The 21,212-nt window shown below is 40.8% G+C and overlaps 1 protein-coding gene across 1 annotated transcript in view; it reads left to right on the top strand.

The window, feature by feature from the left end:
• The window catches only part of paxip1 (PAX interacting (with transcription-activation domain) protein 1), a 37,938-nt gene extending 27,606 nt beyond the window's left edge, over nucleotides 1–10,332 (top strand). The window contains exons 20-23 of the mRNA XM_047368949.1: nucleotides 2,147–2,281; nucleotides 2,488–2,563; nucleotides 2,960–3,020; nucleotides 10,110–10,332. Of these exons, the coding sequence (XP_047224905.1) occupies nucleotides 2,147–2,281; nucleotides 2,488–2,563; nucleotides 2,960–3,020; nucleotides 10,110–10,125 (288 nt within the window). The 3' untranslated portion in view covers nucleotides 10,126–10,332. The remainder of the gene's footprint in view (nucleotides 1–2,146; nucleotides 2,282–2,487; nucleotides 2,564–2,959; nucleotides 3,021–10,109) is intronic.
• Nucleotides 10,333–21,212: the final 10,880 nt, after the last annotated feature.

Here is a 21,212-nt window from a genome sequence, read left to right as displayed (position 1 = left end):
CTGCTGCCATTCAGCCTTTCTGCATTACTGACTTAGTTTATGTGGTACTGTTGTTGAGAGAAAGTCATCAGGACATAATGACGTATCTAGACCTACTGATGAGTAGAACTGTGAGTCCATGAAGTAGTAGTAAACTGTCCAGCAGTAGCAGAGGTGAAAATGCAACAATGACAAGCTGAGGATGAGGAGCTGCAAATGAAATGACAAGGAAATAATCTGAGATGGCTGTCTCAAGAAACTTTGCCATTTGAAATAGACAGTCCATGGGATATTACATGGTCCAGAGTAGGCCTGAGGTGATGCATTGGTCCATTTACTAATTCTGTTACATTAAAAGAAGCCTTTAAGCTTTTTAAGGACAATTCAATTGGGTCCTTTAACTAAGTTTACTCTTTCATTTCTACTTTGACCTGTAGCTCAGTCAATGAGCTGGTAGATAACTTCCATTCTACAATTTCAGACATCAATTATTTCATTACTCAACTATAAGTGAAAGTTGTGCCTGGTAAGAAGAAAACCCTGTGGAGAAAAGCTCCATTGGTGAAAAGTGACAAACAGCAGTGTCAAAAGGTCAAGTGGAGGTGGTGAGAGACTGGACTTTAGGTTCACTGTGACATCCATAGAGAAATACTTTATAGATATAACTTACAATGCAAGGGAATCTTTCACTTCTGAAATCATCAACAAAAAACATCAATCATGATCATCCCTTGTTTGCTACAGTTGACAGCTTAACAGACCCTCTGTGTCTTTAGCATCCGAACTCCACTTTGACAAGGCCTGCAATGAAACTGGTAACTTTATTACTGAGAAAATTCAGAACATTAGAGGAGAAGTTTAGAAAATTAGAAGAAGTCTGTACATCAATATGAGGTCCATCACCAGTGCTATGTCCAATCAAAATAAATTTTGACAAAATGACAGAGTTCTTTCAAATCAACCACAAAAATCAACTAAGCTCCTCCTGCTGCTTCGATATTTTACCCACAGCTTTCTTTAAGACGTTTGGCCAGTCATAACGTCTGATTTGATTCAAATAATAAACTCATCCATGTTGTCAGCTGTTTTCCTACCAGACCTTAACAACAGCAATTATCAAATCACTGTTAAAAAAGAATAATCTGGACAAGTTGGTATTGCAAAATTAGAGGCTCGTCACAAATCTCCCGTTCATTGGAAAGATTACTGGAAAAGCTGTTTCAACAGTCAAATACCTTCTTAGCAATGACCAGCTGCTTTGACGCTTCCAGTCAGGTTTTTGTGCTCACCATAGTACCGAGACTGCCCTTGGCAAGGTATTTAATGACATCTGCATAAATGTAGACTGTGGAAGAACCACGATGCTAGTGTTATTGGACCTCAGCGTACTATTTGGCATTGTTGATCACAGTATATTACTGGAGTGACTGGAGAACTTGGTTGGTCTTTCTGGTACAGCACTTGACTGGTTTGAGTTTTACTTGAAGGATAGGAACTTTTTTTGTCAACTGGTAACTTTACATCAGAGTTGACAAAAATCCCATCCGGGGTTCCTCAAGGTTCCATCCTGGAACCCCTCCTATTTAATATCTACATGCCCCCCTCGCTCAGTTTATAACACACCAGAAAAGTTACCATAACTACGCAGATGATACATAGCTCTACATAACAGTTACCATGGTGACTTTGAACCTATTCAAGGGTTGGGTAGATGTGCCATAATTTTCTTCAGTTGAATAAAAACAAAACTGAAGTAATTATTTTTGGATCAAAGGAGGAGCAAACAAGCAACAGCACACAGCTTTAGTTTATTACTCCTAAAAACCACTGATCAGGCCCAAAATATGGGTGTAGTGATGGACTCCTAGGAAAGTAGAGCACATCACCCCAGTTCTAAAGTCTTTACACTAGCTCTGTTTCTCAATGAATAGACTTTAAAATATGTATGTTAGTTTATAAATCACTGAATGGCTTAGCACCAAGATACATTGATTTGTTGTTTTTGTATCATCCGTTCTACTCGGGTCTTCTGGTTCAAGTCTACTCTGCATCCCCAGAATCAGAACCACAGTAGTTCTTAAGTAGAAATAAGAAAGACAACTTACTAAAATAACATTTCTGTTTTTCACTTTGTCTTTATGGTGTTTCTGTGTTCCCTGTAATGAAGGGGAAGTATTTCTACCTCACTCCGGGTATCTGCCCCAGCCTCAGCACCATGAAGGCCATCCTGGAGAGTGCTGGAGGAAAACTGCTGGCCAAACAGCCCTCGTATAGAAAGATCATGGAACACAAGCAGAACAAGGTGCAGTCAATTTGTTGCTTCAGATACGCGCACAAACACACCAAAAAAGTGCTCATATGCAGCTGTTCTATTGAAGCAGCGCTAATTACCTTCAGTTGTTAACATCCTCTTTAAAAAGAACAAAGTCAGGGTTAAAGATTATTGTATTTATCAAGGCAAAATAACATGACATAAGCATCAGTTTTTATGAGTTCTTTCTCTTGCAGAACCTTCCTGAGATCATTTTAATTTCCTGTGATAATGATCTCCACCTGTGCAGAGAATATTTCATGAAAAACATTGGTGGGTTTTTCTCTCCCCCCCCTCTCTCTCACTCTCTCTCTCTCTCACACACACACACACACAGAGCTTAGGTTTTTCTGTCCTTATGGAGACTTTGCATTGACTTCCATTTATTTTTTATTCAGTTATATGGCACCTGTGTGCCCTTGCCCTAAACCTAACCATTACTAGTACATAACCAAACCTAAACCTAATCTAAACGTACTTCACAACTTAGTCCCAAACCTAATCCCTAACCCAACAACAGTATTTTCTCCCATGGGGACCAGACTTTACTCTCCACAAGGAGCAGTGGGTCCTCACAACATAGTATATTTTCAGAAGATTAAACATGAAACAAACACACGCAATCACTGCCCTATATCTCTAATGTTATCTTTGCTTTTCTTTTTCCAGATGTCCACAATGCAGAATTCATCTTGACGGGAGTTCTCACCCAGAAACTTGACTACGAATCATATCCTTTGCCAGAGCACTATGACTCAGTAACAGCTAGAATTTAGATCACTTTCCTTATCCTTTTTCCTCGAGGCAGACTGCCTTGCTAGTTTTAAAGTTTTCTCTGCTTGACACAGAGAAAACTAACAAATGACTTGTGTTTAATAACTACATATATTTTTGATCAGTTGGTTTAAACTTAATTTAGTTGGATGTTGATAATGACATTGACTGCACACTGTTGGGAGGTTGGTAGTACTGTTGCCTTGCAGCAAGATCGTCCTGGGTCAAATTCCCAGCTTAGAGACTCTGTGCATGGAGTTTTCATGTTCTCCCCGTGAATACGTGCACTTCCTCTCAGTCCAAAAACATTACTGTTGGGTTAACTGGTCTCTCTAAACTGCCTTCAGGGCAAACAACCATGCACTCACGCTCATACATGTTTGTCTCTGTGTTGCCCTGTGATCAGTGGGGCTGGAATAGGGGGGGGGGGGGGGGGGGGCCGTGATCTGGTCCCAACAAAAATTCACGCGGGCTTGACCCGATTGTGCTGAGAGGCTGTGACGGATCTCTCGCTGTCTAGAGACAGAGTCACAAACAAAACTTTGTGCCTCTTGAAACCTGACAGCATCCGCAGAAACACGCGCAGCACGATATGCGTCCATGCGCAATGAAATCGGAAGCGCAAGAAACACCCCTGTCCAGTTGCCTCAATGTATGTGCAATACTGGATGTTTCAGCACAGAGTTGTCAAATTCTGGGAAGAGTTGATGCCAATATGCTTCTAAAACACCTGTAGTGTTAGTATCTCACTAAAACTGCAAATAGCTGCATTCAGGCGACTGTGGCTCAGTAGGAAGAGTAGTCGTCTTGCAATCAGAAGATTGTGGGTTCGATTCCAGCTTCCTCCTGCCATATGTCAATGTGCCCCTGGGCAAGGCACTTAACCTCAAGTTGCCTACCGATCTGTGTATCGGTGTATGAATGTGTGAGCGTTAGTGAGTGCAATTGGGTGAATGTGGCTCTAGTGTAAAGCGCTTTGAGTGGTCTGTATGACTGGAAAGGTGCTATATAAATTCAGTCCATTTAACATTTTTTTTTTTTTTTTCTCATTATTAGTCTGTCATCTATGCGTGATCCAAAAGCAGCTGACATTTGCAACAGCACCGCCAGTGCGCACCGATGGCAGGTCGCTATGTGGAGATGAAAAGAACAGCAACGACCTTCTCTGTTCGTGTGAACATCTTTAAAATAATAGAATAAAAAAATAATCAGGATCTCCTGCAGCCTGTCAGGGTCATTGTTTAGTTTTCTGAACGCAACGCCAGTCAGGAACATCATCCCTCCAGACACCAGGACGCACAAAACCGTTTTTAATGAATGGAGAACTTCTGTTTGTCTTTTTCTTTTATGAAAGACAATATTAGTTAATATGAAAAGCCCTGCGATGGACAGGCGACTTGTCCAGGGTGTATCCCGCCTCTCGCCCATAGACTGCTGGAGATAGGCACCAGCTCCCCTGCGACCCACTATGGAATAAGCGGTAGAAAATGACTGACTGACTGAAAAAAAAGGTTTTGTCAGCAGAAGTTCTGCAAAAACTGTTCAACAACATAACGACAAAACGGAATGCAATGTTTTATTTTATTTTTTAATTTTCTTTATTTTAATAAGAAAATATTACATCTGATTAATCAGATTTACAAAGAAAACACCCCAGTTTATCATTATTCTACCGGTTCGTGTATCAATGTAGGCCTAATGATTTTTCTTAATAAATAGTTGTTGGGATTATTCGTGATATAATAATAGCCTGGAGCATGAACATATTTGGTATTTTCCGCTATATTAGATCTCAGTTCAGTGATGTGAGGTGAGGTCCTTGACTGGTGAACCCCTTAGAGTCGGATGTACAAATATACAGTGCCTTGCGAAAGTATTCGTCCCCCTTGAACTTCTCAACCTCTTGCCACATTTCAGGCTTCAAACATAAAGATGTAAAATTCAAATTTTTTGTGAAGAATCAACAACAAGTGGGACACAATCGTGAAGTGGAATGAAATTTATTGGATGTGTCAAACTTTTTTAACAAATAAAAAACTGAAAAGTGTGGCGTGCAATATTATTCAGCCCCTTTACTTTCAGTGCAGCAAACTCACTCCAGAAGTTCAGTGAGGATCTCTGAATGATCCAATGTTGTCCCAAATGACTGATGATGTTAAATAGAATCCACCTGTGTGTCATCAAGTCTCTGTATAAATGCACCTGCTCTGTGATAGTCTCAGGGTTCTGTTCAAAGCACAGAGAGCATCATGAAGACCAGGGAACACACCAGGCAGGTCCAAGATACTGTTGTGGAGAAGTTTAAAGCTGGATTTGGATACAAAAAGATTTCCTAAGCTTTAAACATCCCAAGGAGCACTGTTCAAGCAATCATATTGAAATGGAAGTTGTTGTATTGCTCTCACACCCAATACTGCTCTATATTTACTCTCACTCACTTAAAACTGTGCACATATATTTATATTATATTGTAGATATGTTTATACTGTTTAATTTGAGTACTGTATTGCACCGACTACGCCAAAACAAATTCCTTGTATGTCCAAAAACATATTTGGCAATAAAGCTTTTCTGATTCTGATTCTGATCAGACCACTGCAAATCTACCAAGACCCAGCTGTCCCTCTAAACTTTCATCTAGAACAAGGAGAAGACTGATCAGAGATGCAGCCAAGAGGTTCATGATCACTCTGGATGAACTGCAGAGATCTACAGCCGAGGTGGGAGAGTCTGTCCATAGGACAACAATCAGTCGAACACTGCACTAATCTGGCCTTTATGGAAGAGTGGCAAGAAGAAAGTCATTTCTCAAAGATTTCCATAAAAAGTCTCGTTTAAAGTCTGCCACAAGCCACCTGGGAGACACACCAAACATGTGGAAGAAGGTGCTCTGGTCAGATGAAACCAAAATCAAACTGTTTGGCCACAATGCAAAATGATATGTTTGGTGTAAAAACAACACAGCTCATCACGCTGAAGACACCATCCCCACTCTCAAACATGGTGGTGGCAGCATCATGGTTTGGGCCTGCTTTTTGTCAGCAGGGACAGAGAAGATGGTCAAAATTGATGGGAAGATGGATGGGGCCAAATACAGAACCATTCTGGAAGAAAACCTGTTGGAGTCTGCAAGAGACCTGAGACTGGGACGGAGATTTATCTTCCAACAAGACAATGATCCAAAACATAAAGCCAAATCTACAATGAAATGGTTCACAAATAAACGTATCCAGGTGTTGGAATGGCCTAGTCAAAGTCCAGACCTGAATCCAATCGAGAATCTGTAGAAAGAGCTGAAGACTGCTGTTCACGAACGCTCTCCATCCAACCTCACTGAGCTCCAGCTGTTTTTCAAGGAAGAATGGGAAGAATTTCAGTCTCTTGATGTGCAAAACTGATAATCATACCCCAAACGACTTGCAGCTGTAATTGCAGCAAAGGGTGGCGCTACAAAGTATTAACGCAAGGGGGCTGAATAATATTGCACGCCCCACTTTTCAGTTTTTTATTTGTTAAAAAAGTTTGACACTTCCAATAAATTTCATTCCACTTCACGATTGTGTCTCACTTGTTGTTGATTCTTCACAAAAAATTATAATTTTATATCTTTATGTTTGAAGCCTGAAATGTGGCAAGAGCTTGAAAAGTTCAAGGGGGGACGAGTACTTTCGCAAGGCACTGTATGAACCAAATATAGAAACTGATATTTAATTGTTTTTAACTCTGTTAAAACTTAGTTGTTTTAAAAGCTTTTAATTATGCTTTAATTAATTCTATACTGTTCAACAATACGACAGCAAGAAAAACAAAATATTTAATATGAGGTCAAATTTGATTGTCTAAAATTATTCTTTATTTTCCGCTGATCCTGCGGCTTTTCAATGGGTTGCAGGAGGAACTGTGACCCGATCCAGAAGCTGCGGGTTCAGCCGAACTGCAGCAGCCTCTGGATCGGGCCTCAGCTTCCGCCCTGATTTATCCTCCCTGTTCATTTGCGCAGGTGCCTCTGACTGCGTATTTACGCACTCGAAGCCTTTATGCTTCTCTTTACACTTCTCCCTTAAGAATCTGGGGTTACATAACCCTAGATTCTATGAGAATAGGCACAGCCCTTTAAGGTCTGGGCTTCACTGGTTCCTAAAGGCTGAAGAAAAAACGTCTTCTTTGGGAACCGCTTGTCCGGTCTCATCATTTATACTGAAACTGGGGTGAGCCCACTCAGCAGGTAACTGCAGTCAAGTGAGCCGACAGTCAGAAATACGTGGTCACGCCAGCCGACACCAGCTCTCTCTTAAAGATTAGCTTCGCGCATACAAGGTGTATTACGGTAATGGAGCAGAAAGAATGCCGATCCAGGCAACGGTTGAGAAAATTAGAGGAAAACAGAAAAGTAACCTTCAGAACACTTATATTAATGACATTTTTACAACTTTCACATTCAGGAGTTGGACAATGAAACTGAAGGAAAACTGAGGAAAACGTTTCCTGACTCGCTCCTCCAAAACACCCCAAAGTGGCTCAATAATATTTAGATCTGGTGACTGTGCAGGCCATGGGAGATGTTCAACTTCACTTTCATGTTCATCAAACCAATCTTTCACCAGTCTTGCTGTGTGTATTGGTGCATTGTCATTCTGATACACGGCACCACCTTCAGGATACAATGTTTGAACCATTGGATGCACATGGTCCTCAAGAATGGTTCGGTAGTCCTTGTCAGTGACGCGCCCATCTAGCACAAGTATTGGGCCAAGGGAATGCCATGATATGGCAGCCCAAACCATCACTGATCCACCCCCATGCTTCACTCTGGGCATGCAACAGTCTGGGTGGTACGCTTCTTTGGGGCTTCTCCACATCGTAACTCTCCTGGATGTGGGGAAAACAGTAAAGGTGGACTCATCAGAGAACAATACATGTTTCACATTGTCCGCAGCCCAAGATTTGCGCTCCTTGCACCATTGAAACCGACGTTTGGCATTGGCATGAGTGACCAAAGGTTTGGCTATAGCAGCCCGGCCGTGTATATTGACCCTGTGGAGCTCCTGACGGACAGTTCTGGTGGAAACAGGAGAGTTGAGGTGCACATTTAATTCTGCTGTGATTTGGGCAGCCGTGGTTTTATGTTTTTTGGATACAATCCGGGTTAGCACCCGAACATCCCTTTCAGACAGCTTCCTCTTGCGTCCACAGTTAATCCTGTTGGATGTGGTTCATCCTTCTTGGTGGTATGCTGACATTACCCTGGATACCGTGGCTCTTGATACATCACAAAGACTTGCTGCCTTGGTCACAGATGCACCAGCAAGACCTGCACCATCAATTTGTCCTCTTTTGAACTCTGGTATGTCACCCATAATGTTGTGTGCATTTCAATATTTTGAGCAAAACTGTGCTCTTACCCTGCTAATTGAACCTTCACACTCTGCTCTTACTGGTGTAATGTGCAATCAATGAAGACTGGTTACCAGGCTGGTCCAATTTAGCCATGAAACCTCCCACACTAAAATGACAGGTGTTTCACGTTCATTGTCCAACCCCTGTACATGTTTTATGTAAAAAATAATTTATATTTAATAATTTTACTGTAGATTTTTGGAGAAATAACGGGTCAAAGTACCTACTAATGCTCATCCAGTATATGCTTTTCTCCCACTTTCAGCAATTTATTTCTCCAAAACCATGGGAGTTTACAGCACACTCTCTTCAGATTATAGTAAAGGGTTATCAATACTATAACCAGAATAAATATTTCATAATTTTACTGTAGAGCTTTGGAGAAATAACGGGTCATACATATAGAAGAGCGTGTTCAGTCCCCTTGGACCTCCAGTAATCCACTGAACACCACTGTCTCAGATGTTGGATACTGGATGAGCATTTTGAGGTACTTTGGCCCGTTATTTCTCCAAAACTCTACAGTAAAATTATGAAATATTTATTCTTTATTTTGCCTGGAACGGCATTCTTTCAGCTCCATTATCGTATTGCACCTTGAATGCACGAAGCTAATCTTTAAGAGAGCTGGCGGGACCGCGGTAGCAGGAGGAATAAACATAGTGGTCAAAATACATAAACAGAGACTGTAAAGGGCAATTTTTAAAGAGAGAGCAGGAGGAAGGGGGGTCCTGGGCTAAAGCATCCAATATATCAAGACCATAAAAGTGCCCCTTAAGTACGCACCAACATTATAGTGTGACAAAATTGAGTATATGCGACGCAACACCCACAAGGCCCCCCCACCTCTAAAATGAATCCGGCGCTGCTGCCTGTGATGGACCGGTGACCTGTCTAACCCGTACCCATCTGCTAGACACTGTTTTAAGCAGATCTCTCTTCTAAATGAGATTTTAGATCTCAATGAGATGTTACTGTTACTTAGGTAGTTTTTTTCTAGCTAGACAAACCAGAGAAACTGTGCTCACAGCTCATTGTAACATGAAAGCTCAAACATACTCATATCAACTTCTAAGAAGTTTCAAATGTATCTTTGCAATGCCACATAAGATGTAAGGACTCCTCAGTCTTGTTAATGGTACATCCGTTCACCTATTTTCTTTGCGGTATCTGTCAAGCCTGGTGGAGCTCTGCCTCCTAGTTCTCCTTGCTGAGCTTGTTGCTCCTAGTGATGCAACATCGTCAAAATGCTTTGTTTGTTGAACTTTACTGAAGCTTTTCTGTTGAGCCACAGACAGACATGATGAATATTTGTTTGCAGAATTGGTCTTTCTGCCCGTTAGGCACCTTGCAGGCCAATGCTGGTGTCATAGTGTCAGTTCATCATGTTCTGAAACTTGGGCAGTAATTACAAAATTACAACCAGACTTTATTCCAACAATTTAAAAATGCTGTATTTTCTTGGTTGTACTATGGGATTGATATATCTATTCCAGGGGGAATCACTGACAAAAAGGTTGATTATTATTATTATTTTTTTTCCTCTAAAAACTTGTACCAGTGAAGCATGACCCTGTGACCTGAGGGGCACACATTACAGTGATTGTCAGTAGATGATAAGTCTTGTTTTTTTTCTTAATTGCCACACATATAAGTTCACCTGATGAAGTGGGAAGATCCTCGCTGACGTCTCTTTGGACATCTGTGCATAGTTCGTTTTTTAGCTTTTGTTACTTGTTTTAAAAGGAATTGTATTTTTGTGAAACGATTGGTAAAAATTATGACGTTTAATCTATTTACTTGTTGAAAAACGTTGTATAAATGCTTCAGCTTGTACACAATGCTTTTTAAAAATAAAATATTTGTGTAAATTGTTTGCATCCTTTTTGATCCAGATTGTGTTCAGGATGGCATCTCTTTTTTTTACATCTGCCAAGAAAGTTATGTTTTCAGTTGAGTTTGCCTCTGTGTGTGTGTGTGTGTGTGTGTGTGTTCCCTGTCTTGGCATCACAGTGAGAACCATTTTCCCGATTTCACCTTCAAATTGAGGACCGTTTGTACCAAAGTGAGAACATTTTGCTGGTCCTCACGACCTATTTTGCTAATGGTTAGGTTTAGGACTAAGCTGTGAATTGAGTTTAGGTTAAGGTTAGGGTTAGGTAAGCACTGGTAATAGTTAGGTTTAGGGTTATTGTCAGGGTTAGGGCATAGAAAGGGTTGAAAATGACTGAAAATCAATGGAAGTCAATGGGAGTCAACAGATGGTCCTCACTACATATAGCAAAACAAGAGTGTGTGTGTTTGTGTCTGCACAAAGGCTTGACAAAAATTAAGGATAAGCATATTCTACCCTGTGGCAAAGTTTCTTGATAATTGCAGTAGAATTCCAAATCGGGTGACAATGTGGAAAAATAAAGGGCCACTAGTTTCTCTCACATCCCCAGTCGGTCGTGGCAGATGGCCGCTCACACTGACCTCACCTAACCCTGGTTCTGGTTCTGCTGGAGGTTTCTTCTTGTTAAAAGGGAGTTTTTCCTCTCCACTGTCGCTACATGCATGCTCAGTATGAGGGATTGCTGCAAAGTCAACACCAGTGACTGTCCACTGTCTCTACATGCTCATCCAGGAGGAGTGAATGCTGCAAGTCACTGACTGGATGCAATCTGCTGGGTTCCTTAGATAGAAAAACTTTTTATCCAATTTGAATAAAAAGCTAACTCCGACTGCACTGTTCAATTGTTAGGATTAATTTAAATGTATGAACCTGACTTTGTGAAGTCCCTTGAGACGACGTGTTGTGAATTGGCGCTATATAAATAAAACTGAATTGAATTGAATAGAAAATTGGTTGGTGTAAGGTAACAAAGCTGAGATGGACAACTAACACCAAATTGTAGCTAAAGCCCTACTGGTCTGGTTAGGTGCAAACAGATTTGTATCCTTTGAAGTAATAGTAATTTAAATTTGAATTGAAGTGCTAGTGGTATGTTCTCACGGTCAAAAACCTTTATTTTTCTTTTACTGAATTGGAGTAGCTCACTTTGCCAAGTAGGAATCTGCAGCGTCAGTAACCCTGCGTTGGGTGGTGGAGGTATGCAGTTTCTGTCTTGTATTAGATGTTATTGTTGTCTGCTTATAAAATACAGCTTTAAATAAGAAGGTAAATAAACCCGAACGTGATGTTCTAGTATTCAGTCCCGCAGTGAGACTATGCGAGAGCTCCACGTTTGAGAACAAAGTCCCTTGGTTCCTGAAGGTATTCCTCCCAGCTTGGAGCGGGTAATTCCTGATAGACATGATTTAATTAACTGTTAATGAGGGTCTGGGGTAGTTACTGGTAAAGCTCCAATTGTTGGCTGTCAGACAGATAGCCTGGGGGTCATCTGGGGGAGGGTGCATGGGTGGGACTGCCTCTGGTGCTGCCCTCAAAAACTGACTGAAAGGAAGACAGGCCAAGGTCATGAGCTAAATATTCTATGTTTCACATTTATTTACATGAACACGATTTGTGACATTAACTGAGTCTCTTCATTTTAACTCAATGACCATCTAACAGTTGTTTAAGTCAGTTTTACCTTATTTCAACACTTACTTGTATCAAAGGGCTTGATGCAAACCTTCACCATTTTCATCCAACCTGCTGTCTTCAGAGGGTCCAAACGCCAAAGAGTTTTAGAGCCTGTGGATCAGCTAAATTTATAGTAGAAATCACAACAATAAAGTCATCTCAGGCCACTTTCTAAAGCTACCAGATCTGATTCAAGTCTAGTGTTTATTTCCATCAAATAAGTCCTATTCATATTTATACCAGTAACAAAGAATCTAATTTCATCTAAACAATTAGCAAACAATTAGATCATGATTTTAAATGCATTACTTTCAGACAGTTCCTCTTGCTAGATAAGCTTGGATTTGGTTTAGTATTGCAGAAATCCGGCTGGGTCCCGGTCCAGCTCTTTAACTGTGGGATTCTGGGTCAAGGAAAGCCAATCTGTGATCATAGAAAATGAAAATGCTAAGAGTTCTTAAGGGCTTATAAGAAATTCCATCAAGTCGTTTTTTTTTTTTAAGATTTGGCACTAATGAGCCTTACTTAAGAAACTGGCAGAAAGGGAAGAGGAAATGCAGCAATAACCCAAAGTTGGTAATGAAACTACAGATGGAGATGCATCATCTTAAAAAGATTTGTTTTTTAACTGATGGCTGATTGTCATGCAGTATAGTGAAGAATGGCATTAATCAGATAAGAATTCCTAAAAGTGGTTGTTTGAAATTTGAAATGTTTTGGGTGCAGCTGGTTTGTAGATAGAACACAGGGTTGAACAGGTATTAGCACTGTCAGAGCTAGCAAGACGATCCTGGCTTTAAATCTCAGTTGGGGCCCCCACAATCTAAAAACATGCATACTAGTTTAACTGGTTGCTCTATTTGTCCTGTTCATCCCTGTGTTGCCATGTGATAGACCTGTCCAGGGTGTAACCCGCTTCTTGTGCAGGGAATGCATATGAGGGAAGGCCAGCCCTGATGATCCTCTCCACAGAACTTATTGCCTTTTGTAGTTTGGACCTGACTTGTTTTGTGAATGAGCACAAACCACACGATGGAGGAACACAGGACAGACTGAATGATGGCAGTGTAGAAGACGACCAGCAGCTCCAGTGGAAGGTTGTACTTGTTGAGATGCCCCATTAAGTACAGTCTCTGCTGGGTCTTCTAACGAACAGTGTCTATGTGTGAGGACCATCTCAGGTCCCAGGAAAGAGTGGTTCCTATGAACCTGAAGTGATCCACAGTAGACACAGTGTTGTTGAGGATGGTGAGGGAAGGGAGTGTGAGGGGAGTTCTTCAGAAGCCCACTGTCATCTCCACAGTCTTGAGCGGGTTAAGCTCCAGGTACTTCTGACCTCACCAGTGGACCAGCCGATCCACCTCCTGTCTGCATGCAGACTCGTTGTCCTGGATCAGACCAAGGAAAGTGGTTTTTCTGCAAATGTCAGAAGTTTCACAGACGGGTCCAAAGAGACTGCAGTTGCTCAGCCATTCGCAAACAACTAAGAACCCTGGAAAACTATTAATTCAAGAAACTTTTAATCAAAATGAGAACTTAAATACTTCCAAGAGACTCAGGCTTTAGTTTCTACTGTATGAGAAAGCTAGAGCCATGTGAAACTGCATGGAAGAAGGTTGCACAAACAGGCAGAACAAGGACTCATCAGTTCATCACAATATTGTGTTTTTGTCTGCAAGGAAAGCAGCCCAAACTGAGTTTATGATGTTGATGATGACATCTTCTAATAAATGAAGAAATTCCTGCAAGTATCTATCAGTCCTATGAACACACACAGAGTATTTTGACAGTCCTAATTAATTCCAATTAGAAATGCAAATAAGGAGTCACATCTTTGATTAAACAGCAGACGGGTTCCTTGTTGGTTTTATATTGTCCTCTGATGCAGCCTGATTACAGGGAGAAGAAAGGAAAAAGTATCAGAGATGGGAAAATGTTGTAATTAATATAAAAATGCTTCGTGTGAGACATTTCTAATTAGTCCCCAGTCCCTCCCTCTGCTCTTCAGGACTGCCACCGTCCCCTGTTCCACAAGATGCAGAGGAATTACAGACTAATTACACAGAGTGGGTGCTGGGATTCATCTGGCCCAACAAATTAACTTATGAGCTAATTAGCATATGATGGATCTAATGACTAATAATTTTGCCAATTACAGGGCTGAGCTTTCTCATTACGCTTGTGGAATATCGATGATTGGAGGACACTATATTGTTTCAGTCCCTACTCAGTGACTCCTGGCCAGAGGAAGTGTGCATTTCTCATTTATATGTGGAGATGGTGGATAAACACCTTCACCTAAAGTCCATTAACAGTTTCCATGAAGCGAACACAGTGTAATCTGATAGTGATCAGTGTGTAATCTTAAGGATTTAAAAGACACAAATGTAATGTGCTGGATTTAGAGCCCCTAAAACACAGGCACAAAAACGTTTACACCATTGTTTGGTTTGTACTTCTGGTCTGCTGTGTAATATTTCAGTCTCTGACCAAGAGGGAAATGGCTGAATTTGCAAGAGGTTGCCATGTCTAATATAGAATCATAGGTAGTGGCATCACAAAATTTGTGATTCTGGAGAATAAGTCACCACACTGAGGAGTGTTTGTAGGTGCAGTAGCCAGAGAGACCACCACTAGATACCATTTGATAGGGACCACAATAGTGTGGGACATAATCTTCAGATCAAAGTGCTGGTTAAATGATGTGTGCTGATGCTCTCATCTCATTGGTTCCAATATGTGGCCACTGTGACATGTGTTTGCGTCCATAATAAGCAGGACGCATCATGTGACTTAAATTATGGGCATTATAGACCATGGGTACCTGACCCCCTTCCTCGAGCGCTACCATCCTATATATATATATATATGTATATATGTATATATATATATATATATATATATATATATATATATATATGTATATATGTATATATATATATATATACATATATACATATATATATATATATATATGTATATATGTATATATATATATATATATATATATATATATATATACATATATACATATATATATATATATATATGTATATATGTATATATATATATATATATACATATATACATATATATATACATATATATGTATATATGTATATATATATATGTATATATATATGTATGTATATACATATATATGTATATATATATGTATATATATATACATATATATATACATATATATGTATATATATATGTATATATATATATATATACATATATATATATATATACATATATATATACATATATATATATATATATATGTATATATGTATATATATATATATATGTATATATATATATATATATACATATATATATATATATACACACTACCAGTCAAAAGTATTAGATACATTTTTTCACTCGATGAGTTTCTTTGTTTTCATGACTATTTACATTGTAGATTCTCACCAAAGGCAACAAAAATATGAATGAACACACATGGAATTATATATTAAACAAAATGTGTAAAATAACTAAACATTTTTATATTTAAAATTCTTGAAAATAGCCGTTCGCTTTAAAGACTGCTTTGCTCTCTTGGCGTTCTCTCCATGACCTTCATGAGGAGGTCACCTGAAATGGTTTTCCAAAGAGTCTTGAAAGAACTTTCCCCGAGGTTCATTGAGAGAAGGTCAAAGGTTAATATTTCAGTCATTACAGGAAAGGGCGGCTACTTTAAGGAATCTCAGATAAAAACATATTTAAAGTTTTTTTTACAATTGTTCGTTTGCTACATAATTCCATGTGTTCATTCATCAGTGAGAATCTACGTACAATGTAAATATTCATTCAAATGAGACCAGTAAATGAGAAATATATATATATATATACAGTACTGTGCAAACGTTTTAGGAAGGGCTGAAAAAATGCTATAAACAAAGAATGCTTTCAGAAATATAAATGGTTGTTTATTTTTGATCAATTTACAAAATCCTAAGTGAGCGAACCCATACAGTCATAAGAACTATCTTCAGCATAAAGAACAAGACTTACTGGAAGTGATGGTCTGGCCCCACAGAGCCCTGATCTTAACATCATGGAGTGTGTCTGGGATTACATGAAGAGACAGAAAGATGTGAGAAAGTCTCCATCCACAGAAGATCTGTGGTTAGTTCTCCAAGATGGCGCCAACGATGGCAGCCTTGGAGCTTCGCTCTCTCTTTGTTTTTGTATTTTGTGTGTTTTTATGTTTCTCGGGCCACAATTCTGTGGTCTCATTCAGTAGAGAAGAACTTCTTAACATCAGAGAGTCCTCTCTTGGGATTTTTTCACCATCTTTCATCGATCCGAGATTCACTGAGCTTCTGGTGAGCGGAGCCGCAGCACTCCATGGGATACTGCGACGAAAGCGTCGGAGGGAAACCGTATTGTTGCGCTGGTAAAGCTCCGCCAAAGAGGACTTCGCACACCACTGCTTTCAATCCACCTGGCAAATGTCCGCTCTCTAAACAACAAGACGGACGAGTTGCTTCTCCTCACCGGTAAAAACTCAGACCTCCGCGGATCAGCGGTTCTCTGCTTCACCGAGACATGGCTGAGTGAAAACATCCCGGACCGAGCACTGCTGATGCCGGACTTCCAGCTGTTCAGAGCGGATCGCAGCGCGGAGCTATCGGGGAAGAGGCGAGGAGGTGGAATCTGCTTTTATATAAATGAAGGTTGGTGCAGAGACGTAAAAGTGCTGGAAAAACATGTAGTTCTGATCTGGAGTCGTTTTCCATAATCTGTAAACCGTTTTATTCACCGAAAGAGTTTTCCTCGTTTATAATAATCTGCTCATATTTTCCACCGCATGGCTGAACTTCTGCTGCTGAAAAACATCTTGCTGAGATGATTACAGACCTGGAGAAAAAATACACGGACTCTTTCATCATAATACTGGGAGATTTTAACAGAGCAAACCTCTCCCATGAACTCCCCAAATACAGACAGCATATTAAGTGTCCCACCAGAGACAAAAACACACTGGACCATTGTTACACAGCTTTAAAGGACTCATATCATGCTGTTACCAGGGCTGCTCTGGGTTTTTCAGATCATTATCTAATCCATCTCATCCCAACCTACAGACAGAGACTAAGAGCTTCCAAACCCAAGGTTCACACTGTTAAGAAGTGGACTGAGGAATCAAAGCAGACGCTACAGGCCTGCTTTGAATGTACAGACTGGACTGTTTTTGAAACTTCAGCCACTGACTTAAACCAACTAACTGATGTGGTGACATCATACATCAGTTTCTGTGAGGACATGTGTGTGCAGACCAAGACCTTCTGCACCTTTGGGAACAACAAGCCATGGTTTACTCCACACCTCAGGAATCTGCGCAGGGAAAAGGAAGAAGCTCACAGCAGTGGAGATTGGGCGCGGTACAGGCAGGCCAGGAACAGACTAACAAAGGAGATCAAAGCAGCTAAGAGAAGCTACAGTGAGAAGCTGAAGAACATCCTTTCTACTGGTGATGCTTCAGCTGTATGGACTGGTCTGAGAAACCTGACTGCCTATAGGAGCCCCTCCACCCATCCTGAACAGAGTTGTCTCCTGGCCAACCGTCTGAATGGCTTCTACTGCAGACATGACAAGAAGCCATTCACACCTCAAATCATCTCCTCCACATCCCATTCAGGAACAAGTTCTTCCCACAAAGCTACCAACCCTCTACCTTCAGATCCTCTGCCTGCACTAAAGATCTCCGAGGAAGATGTAAACAGACTCTTTCAGCGCATGAAAACAAAGAAAGCTGGAGGACCTGATAACGTCTCCCCATCATGCCTGAAAGCCTGTGCAAATCAACTCGCTCCGATCTTCACAAGGATCTTCAACAAGTCACTGGAGAAATGTGAGGTCCCCTCCTGCCTCAAATGATCCACCATCATCCCGGTTCCCAAGAAACCCACCATCCTAGGATTAAATGACTACAGGCCTGTAGCCCTGACGTCTGTGGTCATGAAATCCTTTGAGCGGCTGGTGTTGAAGCACCTGAAAGACATCACAAGCCCCCTGCTGGACCCCCTGCAGTTTGCTTACCGAGCAAACAGGTCGGCAGATGATGCTGTTAACTTAGGTCTACACTTCATCCTGCAACACCTCGACCGTCCAGGGATGTACGCCAGGATCCTGATGTAGACTTCAGCTCAGCCTTCAACACCATCATACCAGACATCCTCCACCAGAAGCTCACACACCTCAACATCCCAGCCTCCACCTGTCAGTGGATCAACAGCTTCCTGACGGACCGACAGCAGCAGGTGAGACTGGGGAGCATCTTCTCCCGATCCAGATCAATAAGTACTGGTGCACCCCAGGGTTGTGTTCTATCCCCACTCCTCTTCTCCCTGTACACAAATGACTGCACCTCATCGGACTCGTCCGTGAAACTCCTTAAGTTTGCAGACGACACCACTGTCATTGGACTGATCCAGGACGGTGATGAGTCTGCATACAGACAGCAGGTGGATCGGCTGGTCCACTGGTGCGGTCAGAACTACCCTGAACTGAACCCACTCAAGACTGTGGAAATGGTGGTAGACTTTCGGAGAACACCACCCCATACACCCCCTCACCATCCTCAACAACACCGTATCGGCCGTGGACCACTTCAGGTTCTTAGGAACCACCATCTCTGAGGACCTGAGAGGGTCTTCACACATAGACACCGTTTGAAAGAAGGCCCAGCAGAGACTGTACTTCCTGAGGCAACTCAAGAAGTTCAACCTTCCACAGGAGCTGCTGGTCATCTTCTACACTGCCATCATTCAGTCTGTCCTGTCTTCATCCATCTCAGTGTGGTTTGGATCATCCACAAAACAGGAAAGGTCCAGACTGCAACGAATAATCAGGACTGCAGAGAATAATCAGAGCTGACCTTCCCTCCATCCAGGACTTATACAGGTCAAGGGTCAGGAAAAGAGCTGCTAAAATCTCTGCAGACCCCGCACACCCTGCACATAAACTGTTTAGAGTTTTACCTTCAGGTGGCGCTACAGAGCACTGTTCTCTAAAACCAGCCACCACAGAGACAGTTTCTTCCCCCAGGCTGTTTCTCTGTTGAACATTCAATAGAGTACAAAACAACAGCATACAGATGTTGCAAATGTACCTTTTTATTATATATGTGTATATTGTACATTGTAAATATGAATATTCTGTAATGCTAAAACAAAACCAAAGAGCAAAGTGTACCGGAGTCAAATTCCTTGTTTGTATGTACGAACTTGGCAATAAAGCTGATTCTGATGTTTGGAACAACCTACCAGCCGAGTTCCTTCAATAACTGTGTGCAAGTCTACCTAGAAGAATTGATGCTGTTTTTGAAGACAAAGGGTGGTCACACCAAATATTGATTTGATTTCTGGAAGCATTCTTTGTTTACAGCTTTTTTTCACACCTGCCTAAAACTTTTACACAGTACTGTATAGATAGATAGATAGATAGATAGATAGATAGATAGATGGATGTGTTGGACCAGGGGAACATCTTGTAAAACAAAGGTGGGGAACATTAGTCCTCAAAAGGTTGGTGTCACTGCTCCTAGCAACCAGTCACAAGGATGCACTGTCACTGCCACTCTCTGCGCCGTACTGAGGTTTATACCTCTTCTTCGTCACTAGTCTGGTTTAATGGCATTTAACACCTTCTTTTCTTTTGTTTTTCCAAAGCTACACGGCGAATTAGCTCTTCCTCCTTATCCGATGATGCCATGGCAAAAAGTGTGGGAAATGTAGGAATTTGTCACGAGAAATGTAGGACATTGATACGCTTGACTATGACATCTCAAATGTCCACAGACAGTGTGTGCAGAGTCCGCCCTGCCCACAGTACATACAATGTATGCTCAGTTCTGTGTGAGCCTTAAGAGTTCCAATGCTCCTCAGCTCTGGAACAAACTCCCTGAAAACTTGAGTTGTGCAGGAACAGTTGGCTCCTTTAAATCAGAAGGACAACTTTACTGTAATACAGCTTGCCAATAATGGTCCAATGATATTTTTTTGTATAGCACCACATAAGCTAAATCAATTTCTTTATTTTTCTGGTAAACACATTGATTTAGCTTATGTGGTGCTATACAAAAATAATTACTTTGCCTAAGTGATTGGGCAAAGTTGCTGTCACCTGATTTCCTCCTGATTAAAAGGCTCCTTCACCTCAGATGATCAGCCTTTCCTAACACATTTATCTAAATGTTTGCATTAACAAACAGTTCCAAATTGTGAGAAACCCCAAAGTAAAGTAAATCCATGAATATCCCTGTATTTATAGCAGTCACAAGTTTGATCTAGCTGCTTGAGTTATCATAATCAGTGAATACAGAGCCAGCCTGTCTTTAACAGGTGAGATGAGCTACTTTACAGCGTGTTGCTGGTCTCATGGTTTTATCACCTCTCCATCACTCTGTTTTCCTGATGAACCGTGGTTTTGAACCCAGTTGTTTCTTATTGTCATGTTAAGCTTGATGTGTGTTTTGTTTTTATTTTGTCCTTTACACTGGTGTCAACTGACAATACAAAAACTAACAACTTTATTTTAGAATCTATAAGAGACACGGTGATGGTCGGTGCTCCTCAGGTCCAGCTTTCAGCAGATGCTGCTGACATGACAACACAAATATGGCAGACTAACTCCTGTATGTAACAACATTTACCCACAATATTATGTACACTTTGTCACTACGTTATGAAAATGGTATAAATGAGGGCAGCTAAGCAGTGTCTTTAGGTTTTGGAACAACCGTTGTAGGTTGCAGTAATCACTGAGGCTCACGGATGTCGGTTACCAATGAACTCATAACACGTTAATCCGTAAAACACACCAGTCTTTTTCTCTGTGGCTTCCAGAGGGTTTTGTTGTGTTCTCTTTCCATCATGTGCCCAAAGCTCTCAGCTTTCACCATAGCAAGCACAAAATAATGAATAATTATGTTGTTATTGTGTCAACACATTATATGTTTATAAATAAACAATAATCTAAATAACCTGGAATCTTAGGCCCCATTGGGAAAAAAAGACAATCATGTACAATACTACTAAGGCTGTTTAAATATCAATAAGTCTTTCCATATCCCCTCTAAACAATAACAGTACTGTTTGCTGAATATGTGGTGGTTAGACTTGGTGTTAGACTGAAATCTTTTTAGAATGTTGAACAGATTTGTCA

Source organism: Girardinichthys multiradiatus, chromosome 6 (genome assembly GCF_021462225.1).
Source record: "Girardinichthys multiradiatus isolate DD_20200921_A chromosome 6, DD_fGirMul_XY1, whole genome shotgun sequence".
Classification (NCBI taxonomy): domain Eukaryota; kingdom Metazoa; phylum Chordata; class Actinopteri; order Cyprinodontiformes; family Goodeidae; genus Girardinichthys; species Girardinichthys multiradiatus.
The sequence above is the reverse complement of the archived record's forward strand: the minus strand, read 5'-3'. Positions and strand labels throughout refer to the sequence as shown.